Source organism: Chiloscyllium plagiosum, chromosome 6 (genome assembly GCF_004010195.1).
Source record: "Chiloscyllium plagiosum isolate BGI_BamShark_2017 chromosome 6, ASM401019v2, whole genome shotgun sequence".
Lineage (NCBI taxonomy): Eukaryota > Metazoa > Chordata > Chondrichthyes > Orectolobiformes > Hemiscylliidae > Chiloscyllium > Chiloscyllium plagiosum.
This window is the reverse complement of record NC_057715.1, coordinates 85,525,235-85,549,362: the sequence shown is the minus strand read 5'-3', so window position 1 is coordinate 85,549,362 and position 24,128 is coordinate 85,525,235. Positions and strand designations below refer to the sequence as shown.

Genomic DNA, 24,128 nt, shown 5'->3' with positions numbered 1-24,128 from the left:
CAAGAGGCATGGCACTCATCCACAGATTCAATCAATAAGCACATCGACCTGGACCCAATATACCAACCACTACAACGGACAGCTGGAACTGACAACCGGAAGCGGCAGAGACAAACCACTATAAATGCCGGAGGAAACATCACAGAAACGTTTCACAGGAGGCTCCCAAGCACTGAGGATGTCACCTAGACAGTGGACGAAATATCTGCAACACAAATTCCCAGCTCGGCGAACAGAACTACAACAACGAGCACCCGAGCTACAAATCTTCTCACAAATCTTGTCAAAGAATCAAAGAACACAAATATTGAATGTTGTTGGCCTCCATGAATCCCACTTACCCGAATCCACCCAGTCCCATTGTAGGTTCATAGATTCCAAATGAAAGGGCTCTAGTGGTAGAGTGGTAGTGTCCCTAGTTCTGAGCCAGAGATCCAGTTTCAACTCTCAACTTGCCTGAGTTGTGTCATAACATTTTAATCAGATTGATTAAAGAACAACCTCCAGGTTGTTATTCTCAGCTGGAGAAATAACAGGGACATTTTCAAGATTTCAATCTGTAACTAGTAGTGTGCCAAAGGAATCTGTGATGGAGACACATCACAGATTAATAACCCTGATTATTAACTATCAGGGTTCTTGATGAGCTAATATGCACAGAGAGACCATCCCAATATTGTCATTACTTCCCTACTCGTGATCATATCCTGATAAACCAGACCACATTCAAAAATATAAATTATACTTTTAACTTATATTAATGACCTGGATAACAGAAATAAATGTACTATCACCGGGTTTGTGGATTACACAAAAATATTTGGGAAGGCAAGTCGTGAGGATGACAAAAGGAATCTACACAGGGATATATATACAGGATAAGTGAGTGGAAGAAAGCTTAGCAAGTAAATATAATGTAGGAACATGTGGCATTATGTGCTTAGCCAGGAAGAATAGAAGAGCTGAATATTATTTAAATATGGAAAGACAACAGAAGGCGCAGAGGGATTCGGGTGTTTTGGCGCAGGAATAAGAAGCTAGCACACAAGGTCAGTGGGTAACATGGAAAACAAACAGAATGTTGGTCTTTAGTTCAAAAGGATTGGAAGCATAATAGGGAGATCTTGCTAAAACTATTCAAGGTATTAGTTAGACCATAGTTGTAATGCTGTCTCCTTATCTGAAGGAAGATATATCAGCACTGATGGCAGTTCAGAAAAGGTTCAATAAGTTGATCCTGAACAAGAATGGATTTTCGCATGAAGAGAGATTGAAAAGGTTGGGCTTGTACTCATTGGAGTTTGAAAGTGACACGTGTAAGAATATTAGGAAACTTGACATGGCGGACGTTTCTCCTTGTGGAGACTCTCGGATCAGAGGGTGTAATCTCAGAATAGTGGGCTACACGCTTAAGGCTGAGATGAAGAGGAATTTCTTCTCTTAGAGGATAGTGAGTCTGTGGAATTCTTTATCACACAGGACTGTCGAGGCTGAGTCATTAAGTGTATTTAAGGTGAAGAAAAACAGGGAAACATGGGTTATGTTGAAAGGGCAGGAAAACTGGAGTTGAGATTTTTAGATCAGGCACAATCTCACTAATTGTACTGACCCTCTGTTTCTATGTTTTATGATCTTGTGGAGAATCTAGGACTAGAGGTCACTGTCTCAAGATAGGGTCAGCCACTTGTGACAGAAATGAGGAAAAATTTCTTCTCAGAGGAATTCTTATTCTGGAGGGTTGTGGATGCTGAATTGTTCAGGATATTCAAACGTGAGATTGATAATCTTTGGAATACAAGGGAATTGATGAAATTGAACAGGGAAATAAAGTGGAGTTGAGGAGGAAATTAGCCACAATCCTACTGAATGATGCAGCAGGCTTGAGGGGCCTTATGGACTACTTTTGCTTCCAATTGTTATAATCGGAAGAGGATTGGGTAACATTTTGAAGATGGAGGCTCATCACTCTGACAATTAAAAAACAAATACCATTCTTCCAGAGAAGGATGAAGCAATCTGCTCACACAAGTAAACAATAAGGACAGAGTTTTATACACTCGAGAAACATAGCTAGTGCCCAGCATACAGATTTTAATTTAGTCAATCTTCTCTTTTTAATCATATTCAGCCAGTAACATTATTTTCTCCATATTCTTCCGCTGTCATTAGAACCCAGGAAAAGTTCCATAATTATTGAAAATTATTTGAGGGGGTAAATGATGAAAAATAGCTTCCATTAGCTGTCAAATTGATAAGGCAGCAGAGATTCTTCATTATCATTAGAAGATAAAGAAAGACTGAGAGTACAAAATCCTGGGCACACCAATATGGTTTGGACAAAGAGTCCAATTGGAACATCTCCACTGGTCCTTTTTCTGACAGGAGATCAGATGGCAGTTTCATTTTATTCACTCATTGGACATGGGTGTCACTGGCTGGCCAACATGTATTGCCTGTCCCTAGTTGCCTTTGAGAAGGGGACGGTGAGCTGCCTACTCAAACTGCTGCAGTCCACATAATGTAGATAAACCAACAATGCCCTTAGGGAGGGATTTCCATGATTTTCACTCAGTGACAGTGAAGGAACGATGATACAGAAAACTTTGTTTTAACCAGCACCTTAAGAATCAGCACACTCGATAAACTGGCAAACGTTATATACCTCAAATGCTGCAAGGTTTACTGTATTATTCTGTTCAATGATTATAGCTTTTTAATTTATTTACCTCAATGTAAATATACTTGTGGTTCAATCAAATGGGCACACAAAATATTAACAATATATTCAACTTTGAGTCAATTTCTCCTCAATTACCATATGTCTGAGTAGTCAGTTGAGGGTGCAGGTGAGAAGCTCTTTGCTGCTAAGTTTTATTTAAGGCACAGTTGCATTATTATTTAATTGATTTATGCTTTAAGTAAAGTATAGCAGTGCTGTGTATACCACCTGCATTATGGTTCTATTACTTAGTGTGTATTTTTACACTAATTATACAGACCTCTTGATTGTCTAGAATATTTGAACAATCAGCACACTCTTGGTTCGTTAGGTGCTGGTCAATAAAAGGGTTGCTGCACATTCCCAAGTCGGGATGGTGAGTGGCTTGGAAGGAAACTTGCACTTTGTGGTGTTCACAAATATCTGCTGCCTTTGTCCTTCTAGATGGAAGTGGTTATGGGTTTGAATCTATCTCAGGATTTTTGGTGAATTTTTGCAGTGCATTTTGTAGGTACTACACACTGCTGCTAGTGAGCATCGGTAGTGGAGGGAGTGGATGCTTGTGGATGTGATGTCAATCAAGTGGTCTGCTCTGTCCTGGATGGTGTCAAGCTTCTTGAGTATTGTTGGAGTTACACTCATTCGGGCAAGAGGGCCTTCTTGATGGTGGACAGGCTTTGGGGCAGGGGGGGGAGGGGAGGGTGGCGCGGTCAGGAGGGGAGTTACTTGTTGTAGTATTCCTGGTCCCTGGCCTGCTCTTGTAGCCACTGTATTCATATGGGGAGTCCAGTCGAGTTTCTGATCAATGGATGTTAATAATGGGAATTTAGTGATGGTAACATATTTAATATCAAAGAGCAGTGATGAGATTGTCTTTTACTGGAGATTGTCATTGCCAGGCATTTGTGTGGCCCGAATGTTACTCGCCACTTGTCTGCCCAAGTTTGGATATTGTTCAGATCTTGTTGCATTTCAATGTGGGCTGCTTCAATATCTGAAGGATGATGAATGGTGTTGAACATTATGCAATCATTGGCAAGCATTCCACTTCTGAGCTTATGATGGAGGGAAGGTTAATAATGAAGCAGCTGAAGATGGTTGGGCCAAGGACACTACCCCGAGGAACTTGTGCAGAGATATCCAGGAGCTGGGATGACTGACCTTCAATAAAGGTAAAGACAACCAACTTTCTACGTGCCAACCACCAGAGTTTGCCCCCTGATGCCCATTGATTCTAGTTTTGCTAGGGCTCCTTGATGTCACACTCAAGTCAAATGCGGCCTCGATGTCAAGGGCTGCTACTCTCAACTGATCTCAGGAATTCAGCTCTTTTGAACCAAAACTGTAATGAGGTCAGGAGCCGAATGATCCTGGTGGAACCTAAACTGGGCATCACTGAGCAACTGCTGTTTGCTACTTGGTTAATAATGCCTTGCAGCATTTTACTGGTGATCGAGTATAGACCGGTGGGGCTGTAATTCGCTGGGTTGGATTTGTCCTGCTTTTTGAGTACATGACATACCAGGGCAATTATCCACACTGTTGGGTAGATGCTAGTATATTCTAAGCTTACTGAATCAGCGTGGCTAGGGGAGTGGCAAGTTCTGCAGCACAAGTCTTCAGTAATATTGCTGGAATTTGTCAGGGCCTAGAGATTTTATAGTATCCAGTGCTCTAAATGTTTCTTGACATCACGTGAAGTGAGTTGAATTGGCTGAAGATTGGTATCTGTAATGCTGGGGACCACTGGAGGAGGCCAACAGGGATCCTCCACTTGGCATGTCTGGCTCAAGATTGTTGCAAATTATCTTTTGCCCTCATGTGGTGGGCTCTTCCATCTTTGAAGATGGGGATATTTGTTGAGTTTCCTCCTCCAATGAGTTGTTTAACTGTCCGCCACAGAGTGAAATAGTCCTGCCGATCTTAGATCTGATTCATTGGTTGTGAGATCATTTAGCTCTATCACTTGATGCTTATACTATTTAGCACACAAATCGTCCTGTTTGATAGCTTCACCAGGTTGACACCTCATTTTTAGCTATGCCTGATTCTTAATTCCACATAGTTTTCAGTGAATTCAAATTCCATAATCTGTTATGTTGGGATTCGAGCCTGGGTTCCCATTATATTAACTGAGTTTCTGGATTTATAGTCCAGCAATTGTACAACTAGGCCCCACTGCCTCCCTATTATTCTGATATAAACCTGTTGAACTTGTTGGACTTGACCTAACTATTAGAATCACCCTGGGAATGAAAAGCTATTAATGCTTCCAAACTAGGGCTCAGTGAGTAATCTATTCAGAATCATTTCTGCAAATTCTGTCAAATTAAGGAACATTTACACAGGTACATGAACGGGATAGGTGCGGAGGGATATGGACCAAATGCAGGCAATAGGACGAGTTTAATTGTGAAAACTGGGTGGCATGGGCAAGTTAGGCCGAGGGCCTGTTTCCAAACTGTAGGCCCCTTTTGGTTATGACTGAAAATACTGAAAAAAGAATGGCATAGAAGTAGCTGCCAATTCAAAACTCATCAAGAACTAATGTATTACAGATAAAGCGGGTTATTTCTGAATTTATTCCATGAAAATTTATTCAGAACGGCACTGTCAGTATGGCTAATAGATGTATGTGGAGAAAGTGAGGTCTGCAGATGCTGGAGATCAGAGTTGAGAGCGTGTTGCTGGAAAAGCAGGTCAGGCAGCATTGAGGAACGGGAAAATCAATGTTTTGGGCATGAGCCCTTCATTAGGAATGAGGCTTGTGAGCCAAAGGGTTGGAGAGATAAATGGGAGGGGGTGGGGCTGCGGGGGAAGGTAGCTGAGAGTGAGATAACTAGATGAAGGTGGGGGTAAAGGTGATAGGTCGAAGAGGAGGGTGGAGCAGATAGGTGGGAAGGAAGATGGACAGGAAGACAGGTCATGAGGGCGGTGCCGAGTTAGAAGGTTGAATCTGGGATAAGGTGGGGGCGGGGGGGGAGGGAGAGAGGAAATGAAGAAACTGGTGAAATCCACATTAATCCTACGTGGTTGGAGGGTCCCAAGGCAGAAGATTAGGCATTCTTCCTCCAGGTGTCAGGTGGTTAGGGTTTAGCAATGGAGGAGGCCCAGCACCTGCATAATAGATGTATGTACCAGCTGAAACAAAATCCCAAAAATTAAGTAATTCAAACTCATATTTCAAAACTGGGGACAAAGTGTTCAAACATCCTGAGGGAACTGTATATAAGAACAGCGAGCAATGCATCTGCTTCTTGATGTCAAGTAACAGATATATCCAGCAGTCTCCAGAACGAGCTTAATGGCAGAACATTGACAGCATTGTGAAAACCCACTTAAGACTTGTCTCCATTGTATCAAAGTTAGTTATATGTATCTGGGAGAGAAGGGGATGTTTGAATAGAATCCATAAAGTCTGTCAAGTTTTGAACGGTTAAATCATTTACATCAGAGTCACTTTGCAATGTTAGAAATAGATTGAAAAAGGTGACTCACACAAAATGGAAGAGAGGTATGAAATGTAGTTGCACAGTTGGTTGCTTCAGGTGCGGTTACTCCTTCTGTACAAAATTCCTTTACCGAAGTCAGCTGAGGACCATTAGATTTTTGGGATATAAAGAGTGCAATCTGAAAATGCAGACATTTTCAATACATTCAGTTTCACTTAAATCACACCACAAGATCAAAACTGCGTTATGTACTTACACAGGACATTCAGTCCTCAAAACCACATTAATTAAATTACATAGTCCTGAGGAGTTTACTAATTTAGCAGAGTTGCACGCATCATTAGTAATTCCTTAGAAAAGTTCAAAGTGCAGTTACAGTCTTCAACTTACCATGCACAAACCCCACCAGAATGTATAAATAAATTGGGGCATGATAGTGAAGATGAAGAATTAATTTAAGAATTAAAATTTTACTGCATGCCTTTATCAAAATAACCAATGAAAGGAAATCTAAGATTTCAAATGTTCCTTCTCTACAATGAGATATCACTAGAAGTAGGGGAAATGTGCTAGGGAAACTAATGGGCTGAAGACTGATATGTCCGATATGGTGGGACGTATCTCAGGATTTTAAAGGAAATTAGAATATACTTTAGAATATCATTTATTGTCATGTGTACTCAAGTACTGAAGTACAGGGGTACAGTGAAAAGTTTTACAATGTTGCCTCTTATGGCTCCATCTTAGGTACAAGTTCCTAGGTACAAATCTTAAACATAAAAAAGAGGAATAAAAAAATAGTAGTTGCATTATTGTCATTCATAATATGAGTTAGAAATAAGACAGAGTTAAAAGGATAGACATTACAGTCAAATAAACAAATTACAAATAAACATTATATTGCAGTAGCTCAGTGCAGGGTCTTCCACACATGGTCTGACTGCCCGCGCTAGACCCCAGTCCAACAACTAGTCCTGCTCTGCTCCAAGCCTCCAGTCCACTCCACACTCGCTCTCAGCTGCTCCAAGTTAAGTTTTATTTGAGACTACTTTTCCTTAGCAGCCTCCACCTGGGACTGCTTCTCTTCACCAGTCTCCGCCTGGTACTTGCCTTCCATACCGGTCTCTGTGCTCCCGCTCTGTCCTCCTCTCCAGAACTGCTTCCCCGCTCGGGTCTCCACTCCGGGACTGCTTTCTCACTCCGGTCTCCACTCCAGGATGGCATCCCCGCTCCGGGACTGTTTCCTCATTCCGGTCTCCGCTCCAGGACTGCTTCCCCGCTTGGGTCTCCGCTCTGGGACTGCTTCCCCACTCCGGACTCCAGTCTCCACTCCGGGACTGCTTCCCCACTCCGGTCTCCGCTCTGGGACTGCTTCCCCACTCCGGACTCCGATCTCCGCTCTAGGACTGCTTCCTCACTCCGGTCTCCGCTCCGGGACTGCTTCCCCACTCCGGTCTCCGCTCTGGGATTGCTTCTCCACTCCGGATTCCGGTCTCCACTCCGGGACTGCTTCCTCACTCCGGTCTCCGCTCCAGGACTGCTTCCCCACTCCGGTCTCCGCTTCGGGACTGCTTCCCCACTCCAGACTCTGGTCTCCACTCCGGGACTGCTTCCCCACTCCGGTCTCCACTCCGGGACTGCTTCCCTACTCCAGTCTCTGCTCCGGGACTGCTTCCCCACTCCAGTCTCCGCTCTGGGACTGCTTCCCCACTCCGGGACTGCTTCCCCACTCCAGGCTCCTCTCCGGGACTCGAATCCCATCGTCAACCTCCACTCTAGCCTCTGCTCTGGCATTTGCCTCCAGAGCTTGCCAGCTCCTCCATTGCCCTACAGGTAAGTCCAAGTTATTAGTGGTGAAAAAAAAGGAGGGACGAAAAGAGAAGAAATGAAAAAGACAGAGAAATAACGAAAGACAACAAATACACTGGTATTAATCTTTCAGGAATCCTTCAATTCAGAAGAAGCCCCAAGGGATTGGAAAGCTGCCAGCATAACACCTTTATTTAGAAAAGGTAGGAGTCAAGAAACAGGTAACTATAGGCCAGTTAGCTAAACACCCATTATTGGGAAAATGTTAGAGTCTACTTCAAAGGATATAATAGCAAACCATTTGGAACTTCATAAAATGATCAAGCAGAGTCAGCATGGCTTCAGGAAGGGAAAGTCGTGCCTGACAAAGTTTTCCAGAGTTCTTTGAAGAGGTAACAAGCAGGGGAGATAAAGGGAAATCAGTGGACGTAATATTTTTGAATTTTCAGAAGGCACTTGGTAAGATGTATACATTAAGGTACTTAATAAGATAAGAGCTTATGCTGTTGGATGTAGGATATTAGCATGGATACTGGTCTGACAAATTAAAAGAAGTCAGAGAATTGGATAAGGAAGGCATTTTCAGGATTGCAACCTGTAACTAGTGTTATCCCACAGGGATTAATCCTGGGACCACAATTACTTACAATAGATATTGATGAATTGGATGAGGAAAGTGAATGTTATACTTGACTATCGCTAAGTTTACAGATGACAAAAATAGATAGAAAGGATAACACAAAGAGTCTGCAGAGGGATGCAGACAGATTAAGTGAGTGAGTAAAAACTTGACAAGTGGAATATAATAGGGAAGGTCGAACATTAAGCACTTTCGCAGGAAGAATGAAGGAGCTGAACTTTATTTAAATAGAGAAGGACCACAAACAGCCATGGAGCTGAGGGATTTGGGAATCCTCATCTGTGAAAAAAAGCTAGCAACTCAGCAGTTAATACAGAATGCACAGGGAATGTTGGCTTTTTTCTCCATGGGAATGGAGTATGAAAGTCAGGAGCTTTTGCTGAATCTACACAAGACACTAGTCAGACCATAGCTGGAATACTGCGAAGATTTTTGGAACGCCTATCTATGGAAAGATATACTTGAAGGCAGTCCAGAGAAGGTTCACTAGGCTGATATCAAATATGGAGGGACTGTTTTATGAAGAAAGGTTGTGTAGGTTGGGCCTATAGTCATTTGAAAATAGAAGAATGAGTGATGACCTCATTGAAACATATAAGGTTCTTCATAGACTTGGTAGATAGATGTGAAAAGGTTGTTTCCCTTGCGCGAGGGTCTGTGGCCAAAAGGTATAATCTCAGAATAAGACAGGGATGAAGAGGAATTATTTCTCACACTCAGTTGTAAATCTGTGGAATTCCTTACCGCAGAGAACTGTCAAGATTGCATCATTAGGAATATTCAAGGCTGAAATAGACACAATCTTTAATAATTAAATGAATCAAGGGTTATGGGGAAAAGGCAGGAACGTGGAGTTTAAGATTATAGATCAGCCAGGTCCTCAGATAATGTCAAAGAAGACTTGATAGGCCGAACGGCCTCCTTATGTTCCTACATCTTATGGTTTATGATATTCACCAGATCTGGGAAGATGCATTCCACCCAGTTACATGTTTAGAATATTTAGCTGGATATTATAACATTACTATTCCTGGTTTTCAGGTAAGAATATTATGCTTAAGAATGTAATTAGGTTTTTAATGAGGATTCATGATATACTAATAAATGCAAAACAGGAATAACTGACCTATTTGGGTTTCTGAGGGCTTAAGACCAAATGTGTCTATTTCCTCTGGAAACTGATATTTTCTTCCCTGTGTACCTTCCAAACATCCCCAGGCAATCTAAGAAGGTTCTGACAACAGGATTTGTCCAACCCAGGGCAATGTGAAAGATGCAAGTCATGTGCTAACTCCTCAAGTGAAAGAAAACCTGCAGAGATGTCTGGTTCTTTCAAATTTGAAACATATCAAACTTTTCTGACAAAGCATTGGCACAGTGGTTAGCACTGCTGCCTCGCAGCGCCAGAGACCCGGGTTCAATTCCCATCTCAGGCAACTGTCAATGTGGAGCTTGCACATTCTCCCAGTGTCTGCGTGGGTTTCCTCCGGGTGCTCTGGTTTCCTCCCACAGTCTAAAAATGTGCAGGTTAGGTGAATTGGCCATGCTAAATTGATAGGTGAAGGGGTAAATGTAGGGGAATGGGTCTGGGTGGGTTGCTCTTCAGAGGGTCAGTGTGGACTTGTTGGGCCGAAGGGCCTGTTTATACACTGTAAGTAATCTAATCTCTAAAAAATTATGAGAGCTCTTAAGGAGCTATGTATGGCAAGAGGATCATCAACACATGATCAAATAACTTAAATAAATACTGTCATCAGAAATGTGCATCCTGTAATAGAACATAGAACAGTACAGCACAGAACAGGCCCTTCAGCCCACGATGTTGTGCTGACCACTGATAAGCCCTCCAGTCCAGGCAGCACCCTGGTAAACCTCCTCTGAACCCTCTCCAAAGCATCCACAGCTTTCTTATAATAGGGCGACCAGAACTGGACGCAGTATTCCTGTGCGGTCTAACCAAAGTTTTATAGCCATAAAACTATGGCTAAAAGAAGAAGACAGTCCTGGAAGTCAATAAATCTCAGGAAGGGCTAGGACCTTGCAACATGCAAGACGGCAAACTAGTTGCATTTGGATCCCAAGGTCTGTATAGTGGAAAACACTTGCTATATAATATTCAATAGCAGAAGATTCCATTCCTACTTGTTCAGTGAGTAATTCATTGCGGAAACTGATCACAAAGCATTGGAGGTGACCTGGCTTAAACTACTGACAAGACAATTATAACGTCTACCAAAAGTAAGGGAATACAACTTCAACTTCTGCTACACATCCAGTACCAAATGGTAACCTCAGACACACTGGGCAGATTACAAATCCAAGTAAGACTGCAAACATTCTGTTAGATTTACAAGTCATCCATATGGCCATCGAGGTGGAAGATGTGATTAAGATCAATCTGATAAAGTTTGTTCAGCACCAATACAATCAACTTCAGGAAGAAGCAGCTCATGATCTCAGACTGAAGGCAGTTTGGTAAGTTATCATAAATGAATGGGCTGGCACAATACAAAAGGTGTCAGGCATTCTCAAATGCTTTTGGCCAAAGAGGGATGAACTAGGTATCAAAGTGGAATACGTTTTAAAGGGGAACAAGTGTTTTTACCCAAAGCTCTTCCTCAGGACATGCTGTCAGAATTAGATTGAGAACACATGGGCATTGCACAAACAAGACCACCTAACATGGAATAGTGTGTCATAGCCAGGGATCAGTAATGACATGGAAGAGAATGGGAGAGTGCGACACATGCCAAAATCATCAACAAGAACATCTACACGATTCAATCAGTCCCTTGGTCCAAACATGTTACTGATTTATTCATCAGAAGTGTATCATATTTATCATAAATAGTGACATTTTCTCTTAGCCATTAACTACTTTTCCAATTGTTAGACAGTTACAGGACTCTTCAAACATGGCAGACATAATGAGTGCAATATTCAGTTCATTTGGAGGTATTGCATTTGCAATGGGCAACAATATTCAGCCATCCCTTTCAGAGACATGTGTATCAATTAGTTCATAAACAATGTGACAGCTTCACTAAAAGATCCCAGATCCAAGGATCCTGCCTAACGAATGGTTTCCACTGTTAAAGCACTCATCATAAAATGCAGTGATGAAGCAATATCTTTATTGCAATCTTACAACCAACAAGCTACAGGTCTATCCACAACATGAGTAGAGGCCATTCCTGCTAAACTATCACCTGATCAAGTTCTGAGAGATACAGGGCAAATTTCTCTGAAAAATCAAGGGAGAATAAAGATGGTCATGAAGGTATGGAGCTATGTGTAGTATAGAAAGTCAGTCATACATCCTGCACAGGAAATTTGAATATCCACTGAGGTAGCCAATGTGTGCAATGAGCCTAGCTCCTATAAAGTCACAACACTGAAAGGGATAACATTGAGGAGAAACAGAAGCTAACTCATGGAACTGCACAACACTCTAGTAAAGGAGAAAACACACAGAAAAATAAGGATGTATAATGAAGGTGTGGGAAACCAATAATCAACACATTAATAACATGCAAGTTTCGACCACAGTTACAAGTCGAGAACAAACATGTGAAGTTTAAATCCCCAGAAGGTTATATAATCACAAGATTTGAAAGGATTGTCAAACCATCTATGCATTATACAGGCTTCTCTTATGCTCTCAAATGCTAGAGTTTTTCAAAGCTTGTTTCTGTCTCAATAGCTTTGCAATTATCCTAAATGTAAATGGATTTTTACTTCTAGTAAATAAAAAGTCATACCTGCTGAGGTTATTATGAAGATCACATCTCTCAACCTTGCCCCTCACCTGATGTATGATGACCCTCAGATTAAACCACTACCACTTGTGTCTCTCTCTGTGGTCCTCTGGGACTATGGCAACTTTACCATTTACTTTTAGTTGTTATGCAGTTTTATCTTGGCTGTGGGAGAAGGGGGAAGAGGAGTGGTATTGTGCAATTGCTTTAAGAACTGTATTGCTTTAAGAGCTGACTATGCTAATAGACCAAGGACCAGAATGAAACAACATGACAAACCGTGACGTGTAGTCCAGCAGAAGCAAGCTACAGTCTGAATACAGTATATAAACAATTATCTGCAACTGCAAGTTGTAGTCTGAGCTATTAAATAAACCTGTATGAGCATTTCAAATAAATTGAATCCATGCTACTCATAACATAAGACATATAAAGGCTTAAATTGCTGTTATAATATTTCCTATCATTAAATCTTTGTGGCAAATTATTTGATTCAAAAACAATTACATTCAATCAATTTTGTTTCTGACATCTATTTTTGAATATTTGTAACAGTTATTTAAAAATCAGAGGGCTAAAGTAGTCTTCATTCTTAGTGTGAAATTGCCCACTTCACATAATTAGGTCAAATGAAAACTAAGTTGGCAAAGCCCACTCTTTTGGAGGTTTCATCATGGATCAAGTTCGCGAGATTTTATCCATATTGAATGAAGATTTTTGTTCCCCATAAATCTCTTTTCTTTCTCGAATGAAAGTGTTCACTAAACAAACACTCAAACAAAAGACCAAGATATTGCTGAAATGGTCAAGCTACAGCAAGAAATATTTTATGATATAACTCAAGGAAATTTCACAAATTGATCCTTACTACACAGAGTTTCAGCTGCTCAGAGAAGACATGAGGAATTCAGTTAGGTCAACAGGCCCTGCAGAAATTTTCATCCATTCATTCTAATGTACAGAATACACCAATAATCTGAAGACTGAGGATATATGTTCCCACCTGGTCAAGTTCAACATCTAAATTTGTAAATTTACCTCATATGGTTTACATGAATAAATAAGGTCAAGTGTAATTTATTGTTTAATTTGCAGTTTGCAATCAAATCAGATTTAATGATGTTGCATCAGAAATGTGAAGTTATAATAAACTAACAAAACAGAAGGCTATTGTTGATTTTCAGTGCTCAGCTAGGGGGATCATTCTGACAGACTGTCCAAGAATGGTGTTAAGACAGGGATCATATCACATTGAATAATATGATGACCCATACATAAGAGAGATTGAGACTCACAGAGAGTCATTTCTTGAACAAATAAAACTGCAACTGAAATTCATCACAGCTAACAAAATTATCGCTTTAACGAAGACATATTGAAGCCAACCTACCATCACAAGAGATATTCATGACAGAGAATCATTAATACTGGTAGCTAAGAGACAGGTGAGTACCATTACTTTTCATATGGAGTATATCTTCTGACTCCTACATGTAGCCAAGAATGATTAAGTATTTAAGTACATTAGACAGATGGATACCTCTGATTAACAGGGGAGGTCTTAGAATTCTATTAACAGACTAGCACTGCGAAACATATCACTAGCGATCAAGTTGAAATTCAACATACACTATTTGTATTCAAAACAAAGAAAGTAATTCAATGGGATGGGTTGAGATTTTGTGTATTCAATTCACATAGGACCTTGCTATTTGCAGATGAGGAGGATTTTTACCACCTTGATCTGACTGTATTCAAATCCAGGTCTTATATTAACAACTTGAGTTAAATACATAATGGTGAGACTGTTTGATTTATAGTGTATGAAATAGTATTTTGGCTTATTTTACAATAAATGCATTTAAAAAGAAAATTACAGCACACAAATAAGCAGCAGGTAAGAAAGAAGTTAAAAATAACTAAAGCTTACTATTAATTACTTAGCATATGGAAAAGTTTTAAAGATTGTCAATAATTTGTGACTATTTTACTAAACATTATTAACTATCACATACCTCATGTTTCAAGTCTATAGTAAAGTCTGCAAAAGGTTTTTCTATCTTCAATTGGTTTGAAAGCCTGTTAACGTAACAGAAGTGAGGAAAAGTTAATTTCAGATAAAACTGATGTAATCTATTTTTGAGATGTAGCTAATTTCACTGTATGATGTCATCCCTGAGAAGTGGACTAGACTAAATAATTTTCTTGCAATCAGTTACAAATCTGACAGAGCCTCAGAGATAATACAAAAGGATTAGGTGAAGATGCTGTAGCCAGAGTTACAGGCACAAAAATGTTTCAAACACAATGTATAGTTTGTAACCGTTTGACATCTGGTGAAGCTTACAGCTATATTTTCTCCTTTTGACATGTAACACCAGAATTATAGTGCTGAAAACAAAAATAATTCGTTTTCTTGGGCCACATTGCCAGATATGGAGTTCATGCCAGCGTCCCTAACTCTCAGTCCACTTGCCTTGCCATCAATTTAAATAAATGGATGTCCAATTATGAGGAAGTGAAATTAGGTTAACTAACATACACATCCAAATTACTGATTGTCATTCATAATCTGTAAAGATCACATCAGGTGCCCTAAATCATTACAAGCCAGGCTATTTGGACAGATGTATTCAATGAGTCATGCATTTAGGACCCAATTTATAATACTAGATTGTGTGACCATTTTCAAAGTTGGCACCAAATTCCACCCAACACCTGGATAGTATTCCCACAATGAATCATCAAAAACTTTTATTGCAAAAACTGGCACAGTTAAGAAGATAATTTATGTTACAGTCATGGAACAGCAGCTTTGATGGAAATAGTTTAATGACATTTACAAGATGGTCACATAAAACTATACACTGAGCTTGTCCGGAATCAGTTAAAAGTTAATTAATTTAACACACTGTTGCCAAATCTGTCATTAACTTTCTAAACTTTCATGAATGTGGCTCAAATACCCAGTAAACCCTCCAGTAAGATACTATGGGTACTGAACTTAATGTTAATCCACACTGTGCTGATGCATGATGCTGGTGAAATCCAAAATCATTTCAATTTCAATTTCAATAGCAACATTCCAACTTTGAAGAAAATGATACTGTTGGTGAGAAAGGTTGTTATAATCTCTCATTAATTGTGCTAAAGGTTGTAATATTATTAACAATATGGCCATATATGTTTGGAAAATGATTGACAACCTGCATTATACCCAACATGTACTTCCACAATACCAGTCACCATTATAAAATACAAAGTCATTAAAACAAACAGGCAAGAATTTTATTTAGTTCTTCAAAAATCTAACAATGATAGTGGAAGTTAGGGAGTTAGAACTTGAGTGAGAACAGTGCTGGATTTCCCATTTTTAAAGCAAAGTTTTGTAAAGTGACCTTTAGTTTTATCCCATAGAAATGTTCATACCATTAAGGACATTGTGCAAAATCTATGAAATGGTGAACCTGAATCATATCTCACTATAACTATCTGAATGGAAATGCTATCAAAAGGTTGACCAGGCACTATTTTAAACTGCAAGTAAAAGAAAGCTGGCAATTCACTTTCAATTCTAGCTGATCCCAATGATAGTTCTTACACTCTTAAGGCCATGATGACTGTTACCATGGTATCTAATCTATACTTTATGTGGTAGGCGGAGAAGATGGAAGAGAATGAGGCTACCTGCTGACAAATGTTGGTAATCAGTATGATGCCAATTAAGAAGCCTAACTAAAATTTTCTACTGAGCCTCTGCTTCCCCTCTATGATAATGGCCGTGCAACTGATGACTTTTCTTATTTAAAACCTTTAGAAGTTGAAGAGTGACACCTCCATTTTGCAATGGCCTCCTTTCATTCATCAGAAGTGGGAGCTCATTGTTTCTCAAATGTTAGAAGGCTTCCTGGAGTTTGATGATAATTTTACTCCAATTATCTCACTTAGCAGCAAGGTTTATTTCCCAGGGTGGGGGAATCCAAAAGTACAGGGCATAGATTTAAGGTGAGAGGGAAAAGATTTAAAAGGGACCTAAGAGGCAGCTTTTTCACAGAGAGGGTGGTGCATGTATGAAAGAGCAAGCTGCCAGAGGAAGTGATGGAGATGAGTGCAATTACAACATTTAAAAGACTTTTGGACAAGTACATGGACAGGAAAGGTTTAGCGGGATATGGGCCAAACATAGGCAAATGGGACTGATTCATTTTAGGAAACCTATTCCGCATGGGTTGGTCCGATGGGCTTGTTTCCGTGCTGTGTAACTCTATAATGCCAATAATACATTTCCAATATTGCAGAATTAGGATTAGCCAGGATTTATTGCAAATGTAAAGGTATTATCCACACTGTTAGTTAATTATATGCTAATCAGTCACCTACCTGTTGACAAGTGGAATACTCAAGGCCCAGCCAGCTGCAAAATCTGGATATTTAAAAATCACTGGATCTTCAGCAAAAGCATAATGGTGAATAATTGTAGATTGTTCATCATACAGAGCCCTTCCTAAGAACCATTCCTATAGCAAATATATAACACACATAAAGTTTAAAACAATGAGCTTATCATTCCAGTGAAGGCTTTACACATGAAAGTGACATAAAAAAAAATCAGTAATGCACTATTTTGTAAACATGTATAAATTGCAGAGGTTTGAAAAAGGTTAGAAAATTGTATTTAGATTCATTTATCAGACAAATTTGAGAGTAAAAAACATTAGTAAGCAATTAAGTCTATACTATATCACATAAACATTATATCTTTTCTCAAATTATAATTATAAAAATTGCACTCTGGTGTGTTTAAGAGTACACACATCATTTGCGATTTTCTCAAAGCAAACAAAGCAGGCAAGGGAAAGGTGTGATGAATGTTACTTAATTAAGAGTGTGTCAGTTTCTCACATCAAGTGTGAATTGTTAATTCAGAAAAAAATACAGCATTAAAGGGCAACAGTAATCATAAAGCTCCCTGGCCAAGTTTCATTCACTGGAATACCTTTGTTTTGTCATATCTACTAATGACCTCCAACAACTTTGGAATATGTATCCTGGTTTGTTCTTCACAAAAGAAAATCCAGGATTTCTTGCCATAATTAGCTGAAAGGCTAATGAATAAAAAAGGCAAAATTAATATCAGAAAAATTCACTCCTATTAAAACCTAATTACAGATATCATTGGATTCATCACTCATTCTATTCCAATGCAAATCATTTCATCCAGCTGTTAACGTGCTATTTTATTTATTTCCAAGAATCAATTGACCACTTAAATGCTTCCCAGAGAAAACATAATGACCAAGTTATTTTTTTCAGTTAGCAATGAGCAAATAGTGCTCACCATTCAATGAACTTGCACTTGCTTACAGATTTTATGTAGACTTTTGCATTGCCATCGAAGAGGCACCTGTGTGAACAGGGCAAACAACAGTAATACCCTCAACCAATCAGACTGAAGGTAATATTAATAAAGAGAGGGTACCTCAAAGGTTAACTTTTTAAAAGTAGATTAATCCCATGGATCAGATGAGCTACATACTAGAATTTAGAAGGAGGTGGCTAGGAAGATGTATTGCTGATTTTTTTTATTCTGGGAAGGTTGCTGCAGATTGGAAATAGCAAAGAATGGAATTTAAGAATGGAAGAAAAAAGAAAATTAGGATTTTCTAATTTGGTATTAACTAATACAGACAATAAGATGACAATAAGAGGGAAATGATAGAATCATTAATAAAGGATACAGTGACTGGAGATTGAGAAAAGAATGATAAAATGAGGCAGAATGGATTTGAAGTTATGAAAGAGAAATTATGTTTGACAAAAATGTTTGAGTCTTTGGAGGACATTACTTGTAGAATAGATATGCGAGACTCAGTGGATATACTGTATTTAGATTTTCAGAAGCTGATTAGTAAGGTTCCCCATATGATGTTAATAAAGGGTTTGAATGTGGTGACAAATTGCGATATATTCAAATTTGCTGATACCAAAAATAGGTGGAGACAGTTCAGGAAAGTGGATTACGGTAGATGATCAGCCATGATTTAACTGAACGAAAGGGCTGGCTGAATGACCTACTTCCTGAGAATCCTCATGGAGATGGGCAGATTGCAAAATTTGTAGCCCAGCTGCCATTTTGAATCCAAAGTGATGCTGATGCAAGATTCTGGTGCAGCTTGTGCATAAAGAGGTTGTGGCAGTCATTAGTGTGGGTACTGGAAGCATGCACTGGAAGTATGCAACATGAGACATCAGTCAGTCTGTAACACTGAATTGACTCTAGTGATGCCATTTTCAATCCTATGCAGCAGCTAACATCTCTTTGTCAGCTTAATGTAGCTGAACACACTTTCAACAACAGGAAAGATACCAGTGTTATTTTAAACAAACAAACAAAAAAGACACAAGTGCTATGAGGGCAGTTTCTGATAGATTTCCACTGACTGCTTGTAGAAGTATTTGGCATTTTGTACCACAATTTAAAATTGCTGAACTGTTCAGGCAGTAGAGCTGCACATTGAGAAGGCATTGGTTCTCAATTGAAAGGCTCGTTCAGATCATGGCTCATTCTAATGAGGCCGTAAGAAAATGATAAACAGGAACTAGATTAGGCCATTTAGCTAATCAAGCTAACAGGCGACATGGTGGCTCAATGGTTAGCACTGCTGCCTTGCAGCACCAGAGACCTGGATTGGATTCCCGCCTGGGGCAACTGTTTGTGTGGAGTTTGCACATTCTCCCAGTGTCTGCGTGGGTTTCCTCCCACAATCTAAAGATGTGCCGGTCAGGTGAATTGGCCATACTAAATTGCCAAGTCAGGGGTAAATATAGGGTAGGGGAATTGGTCTGGTTGGATTACTCTTTGGAGGGTCAGTGTGGACTTGTTGGGCCGAAGGGCTTGTTTCCATAGTGTAAGTAATCTAATCAAAGCCTAATCTGCCAATCAAGATCATGGCTATATCAACTCAACTTTCCTGCACCCTCCTGATAGACGTAATTCCCTTATTGCCAAAAACATATTGACTTCTGTCCTGAATAATTTCAATGACTACACAGCCCTAGCTTGTATGGGGTATATAATTTCAAAGATACATAATCACCTGTGTGAAGATATTTCTCCTTATTTCAGTCCCAAATGGTTGACCCCTGATTCGGTGACTGTGAACTCATGTTTAAGTTCCAGCCAGTGCAAACAGTTTCTTAGCATCTGCTCTGTAAAGCCTCTGAAGAATTTTACATATTTCGGTTAGATCCCTCCATCTTCTAAAGCCAAGGAATATAGGTTTAATCTACCTGTCCTCAAAGAACAATTTGATCATCCTATTATTATCCAATCTAGTAAACCTTCATTGCACTTTCTAGGGTAGATACAAAATGGCACACAAAACTCCAGGTCTGGTCTCAACAATGTCCTATATATTTATAGTAAGATTAATTTACCTTTACACTCCCCTCCCTTTTAATAAAAGCCAATACACCCTTCGTCTTTTGAACTGCTAGCTGAATCTACATGTTAACTTTCTGTGAATTACAAACTGAGACACTTAGGTTTTTCTGAATGTAACTATTTCCCTTCATTCAAAAAAAATTGTTTTGTATTTTTCCAAACAGAATGAAAAATCTCACACTACAACACATTGTAATTCATCACCATGTTCTTGCCAACTCAACTAACTTGCCAATGTTCCTTTGCATTCTGCTGAATATTTACTTTCCCACATAATCTTGTATCATTAGCAACCTGGGTGCATTAGACCGTCCCCTCATCTAAGTCATTAATATATATTTTAAATAACTTATGTGAGCACTGGTCCTTCTAGCTCTACAGTAGCAACAGTCTACCAACCCAAAATATCCTATTAATTTCTTCATGAATCTATTTATTTAACGTTAAAGTTATCTAAGTAGATAATAATTAAACTTGAAGTGACCTTGTGCCTTGCATAGTCAAAGCAACTATCCGTTTTGTCCTCAAAAGGATAGGTCACCTTAAACAACAACAATGCATCACTGTAACAGTTAATGATATGCATTGCATGGTCTTAACCTTTAAACAAACCAGCATGTTATTTGAATTATCACACATTTTACAACAGATGATCCACAGATAATATCAAACACTACACTCATTTCCTGCTCATCACACAACTAGATGAGTGACTATCACAAAAGCAGAATCACATTCACATAGATGATGATACAGGTAAGTGCCTCTTGAACTGAAAATGAAGAATGCTGGAAATCACAGCTGTTCAGGCTGCATTCATGGAGAAAGAGCAAACTAACATTTCGCGGTCTAGATGACTCTTTGTCGGAGCTCTGATGAAGAATCATCTAGATTCAAAACATTAGCTTGCATTTTTCATTGGATGCTGTCTGACTCGCTGTGATCTTAGAATCCCTACAGTGTGGAAACAGGCCCTTCAGCTTAACAAGTCCACATCAACCCTCCAAACAGTATTACACCCAAACCCATTCCTCCACATTTACCCCTGACTAATGCACCTAACCTACACATCCCTGAACACTATGGGCAATTCAGCATGACCAATTCACCTAGCCTGCACATCTTTGGATTGTGGGAGGAAACCGCAGCACACAGAGGATATCCATGCAGACATGGGGAGTATGTGTAAACTCCACACAGACAGTCGCCTGAGATTAGAGTCGAACCCGGGTCCCTGATGCTGTGGGGCAATAGTGCTAACCACTGAACCATAGTTCCAAATTCCAGCATTTTTTGTTTTCAGTACAGATTGCAGCACGTGCAGTAATTTGCTCTTATCTCTGGAATTAGTTTACTATCTCAGGTTGGTGGACTACCCAACACTGACATTATTGTCACTGGTAACACCAAATACCAGCTGGAAATAGTTATCTCTCTTCCCAAACTCTTCCACCATTTTATGAGGTTTCTCTTTTCCCATCTCAAGAGGACGATGAAAATCCAGCCATTCAGGACAAACAACTCTTCTGTTCATTTTGGCACAAAGAATAGAAAAGCATTATACTATTGGCATGGAGAGAGGGAGACTATCGAGCTTAGTGATACAGAAGGATCTAGATGCCCTGGTACATGAATCACCAGGATGCAATATCCCCCTCCCTGGTGATGGCAAGTGAGTTGATGAGAAGAGGAAATAGCTGGCCATGATGGCCCTTGAGAGAGTCTCATACCCTCTTAGCAACTTCACTAATTAAGTTTCTTGACTGAGGGCAAACGGTAGATAAGAGTATGGCCTCTGAATGCTACCCCCTTATGTGGGGATGCCCTTATATCCAATATCCTCGGCCCTCCCGCACTCTGAGAAAAAGAATATAAAAAATACTTAACTTCTCATCTCATGGTTCCCCCAAAGATAAGCCCTTGAAGGTGGATGTTAGAACCCAGAAACCAGGGCTTCTCACTGGCCAGCAGATTCTAGTGATTCAGGATCCCAATTTCAAGGCCTGTGATTTTGCCAAAAACTCACCTACTCTCTTCTGTCAGCTTTTAATGAACTGCTTAGTGGATGAAGGACAGGTTTTCTAGCAATGGAAATGGCAATAATGCTATTTTCCATTCACACATTCTACAGTGATTAGAATACAGTGATTAGGTGGCTCTCATATGAGATCCTTGGTTGGGGTTGCTAATCTAGGCCAATCATGGTGGAGAAAGTGAGGTCTGCAGATGCTGGAGATCAAAGTTGAAACTTTATTGCTGGAACAGCACAGCAGGTCAGGCAGCATCCAGGGAACAGGAGATTCGACGTTTCGGGCACAGGCCCTTCTTCAGGAATGGTGCCCTGCCTGGCATATAAACAGAGGATTCAGAAAGTGTCCTTATGCTAGAGAGTGGCCCTGAGCTGGCCCTCTTGCCAGAGACTATATACTGTGCACATTAAATAAAGGGTGACTCGGTGACAGGGCCTCTGTGCAGTTATTTCACATTCATTCCCCCTCCCCTCTTAAAATAAAGATGAGAAAATTCTGTTATAAAGTTAGTAGACAGGTAAAGCAAGTGGAACGTTGTTGTCAATTGCGAGGAGAATTAAATATAAAAGTAGGAATGTTGTTTGCAGCTGTGTAGAATGTCATTGAGATTACATCCAGAGTACAATGTATAGTTTCAGTCTCCTTATTTGTGAAAGTATATAAGTGCTTTAGAAGCAACTCAGAGAAGGTCCATATCATTGCTGTGATAAAGACCTTTTGCTTTGAAGAGACATTGAAAAGGTTAGGCCTCGAACCATTTAAATTTAGAAAAATGACAGGGGATTTTAAAGCATATCATCTTGAAGTGAGTAGACAAAGGGAGGATGTTTCCTCGTGTTGGGGGTGGGGGAAGATCTAAAATTAGGAACAGAGATTAGGAAAATTTCTTTCCCCTAAAGAGTCATGAACTTTTCTCCTTCAGAAGGTAGCAAATGCTCAGTTCATAAATCTGTTCAAAGTCAAGTTAGACTTTTGACAGATAAGAACATCAAGTGTCAAGGGGGCAGGCAGAAGAATGGAGCTGAGTAAACCAGATCGGCCATAACCTTATTGAATGGGTAGGCATGCTTGAAGGGCCAAATGGTCTACTCCCCTTCTGAAGTCCTATGTTCCTATGACTCTCATATTATACATTTCAAAAGAAATATACTCTATAACTCTACACATTCAGGGCAAACATAAGTCATTAACTACATAGTATGGATAATTAAATGTTGGAAACTTCAATTGTTTGGTTACTGATTCAATCCTAATTACTTTTCCCTTTTAGCCAATGATGCTATGATCAGCATATTTAAGAAAATATGTCGTCTGGACAATCTTCTGACAAAAGACTTGAAATCTAGAGGTTAGATGACCATTACTGCCTTTGACAACAAGCCAGCATCTGAGTGAATGCATAATCAACAAGCTCTAACAAAATTACCGACAATGGTAATCAGAGGGGTAAGTCTCCATTAGGCCAAGTTATTCTGAGCTCAAAGGAGGATGGTTCTGGTTGCTGAATGGATCATTTCTGCCAGGAGATTCCTGTTCAAGCTCTTTTGGATAGTTTCCTAAATCAAATAATTTTTAACGTAATGTCGGCCTATATTTCAAAGGGAACGGAGTATGGAAGTAAGGGGATTTTGCTAAACTTATACAAGGCACTAGTTAGACCATGGTTGCACCAATGTGAACACTTCTTGGTCCCTTATCCAAAGAAAGAAATACTGGCATTGGAGGCAATCCACAGGAGATTCACCAGGCTGAAAGGGTATGGAGGACTGTCTTCTGAGGAGAGGTTGAGTAGATTGGGCCTGTACTCGGAAACAGTAAGTTCTGCAGATGCTGGAAGTCATAGTTAATAGATGTGAAGCTGGAATAGCACAGCAGGTTTGATAGCATCCAAGCAGCAGGAAAAGCAACGTTTCAGGCTGAAACCCTTCATCAGGGCAGTGGCACTCATTAGAATATAGAAGAATGAGAGGCAACCTTATTAAAACATACAAGATTCTTGGGGGACTTGACATGTTAGATTGAAAGGTTGTTTCTCCTTGTGGGAGAATCTGCGACCAAAGGACGTACATACATATGTACAAAATAAAGGGTTGCACATTTAAGACTGAGATGAGGAGGAATTTCTTCTCTCAGAGAGTAATGAATCAATGGAATTCTTTACCACACAGAGCTGTCAAGGCTGGGTCATTAAGGATATTTAAGGCTAAACAGGTGTTTAATCAGTAAGAGTACTGAGCGTTATGGAGAAAAGACAGGGAAGTGGAGCTCTCAAATTC

General features: G+C 39.8%; 1 protein-coding gene across 2 annotated transcripts in view; it reads right to left on the bottom strand.

Moving 5' to 3' along the window:
• b3glcta (beta 3-glucosyltransferase a) overlaps nt 1-24,128 on the bottom strand; it is a 176,530-nt gene that overhangs the window by 72,549 nt on the left and 79,853 nt on the right. For both annotated transcript variants that reach the window (XM_043692053.1, XM_043692052.1), the window contains exons 6-9: nt 17,375-17,483; nt 16,759-16,895; nt 14,394-14,457; nt 6,218-6,349 (exon numbers count right to left, since the gene is read on the bottom strand). In XM_043692053.1, coding sequence (XP_043547988.1) covers nt 6,218-6,349; nt 14,394-14,457; nt 16,759-16,895; nt 17,375-17,483 — 442 coding nt within the window. The remainder of the gene's footprint in view (nt 1-6,217; nt 6,350-14,393; nt 14,458-16,758; nt 16,896-17,374; nt 17,484-24,128) is intronic.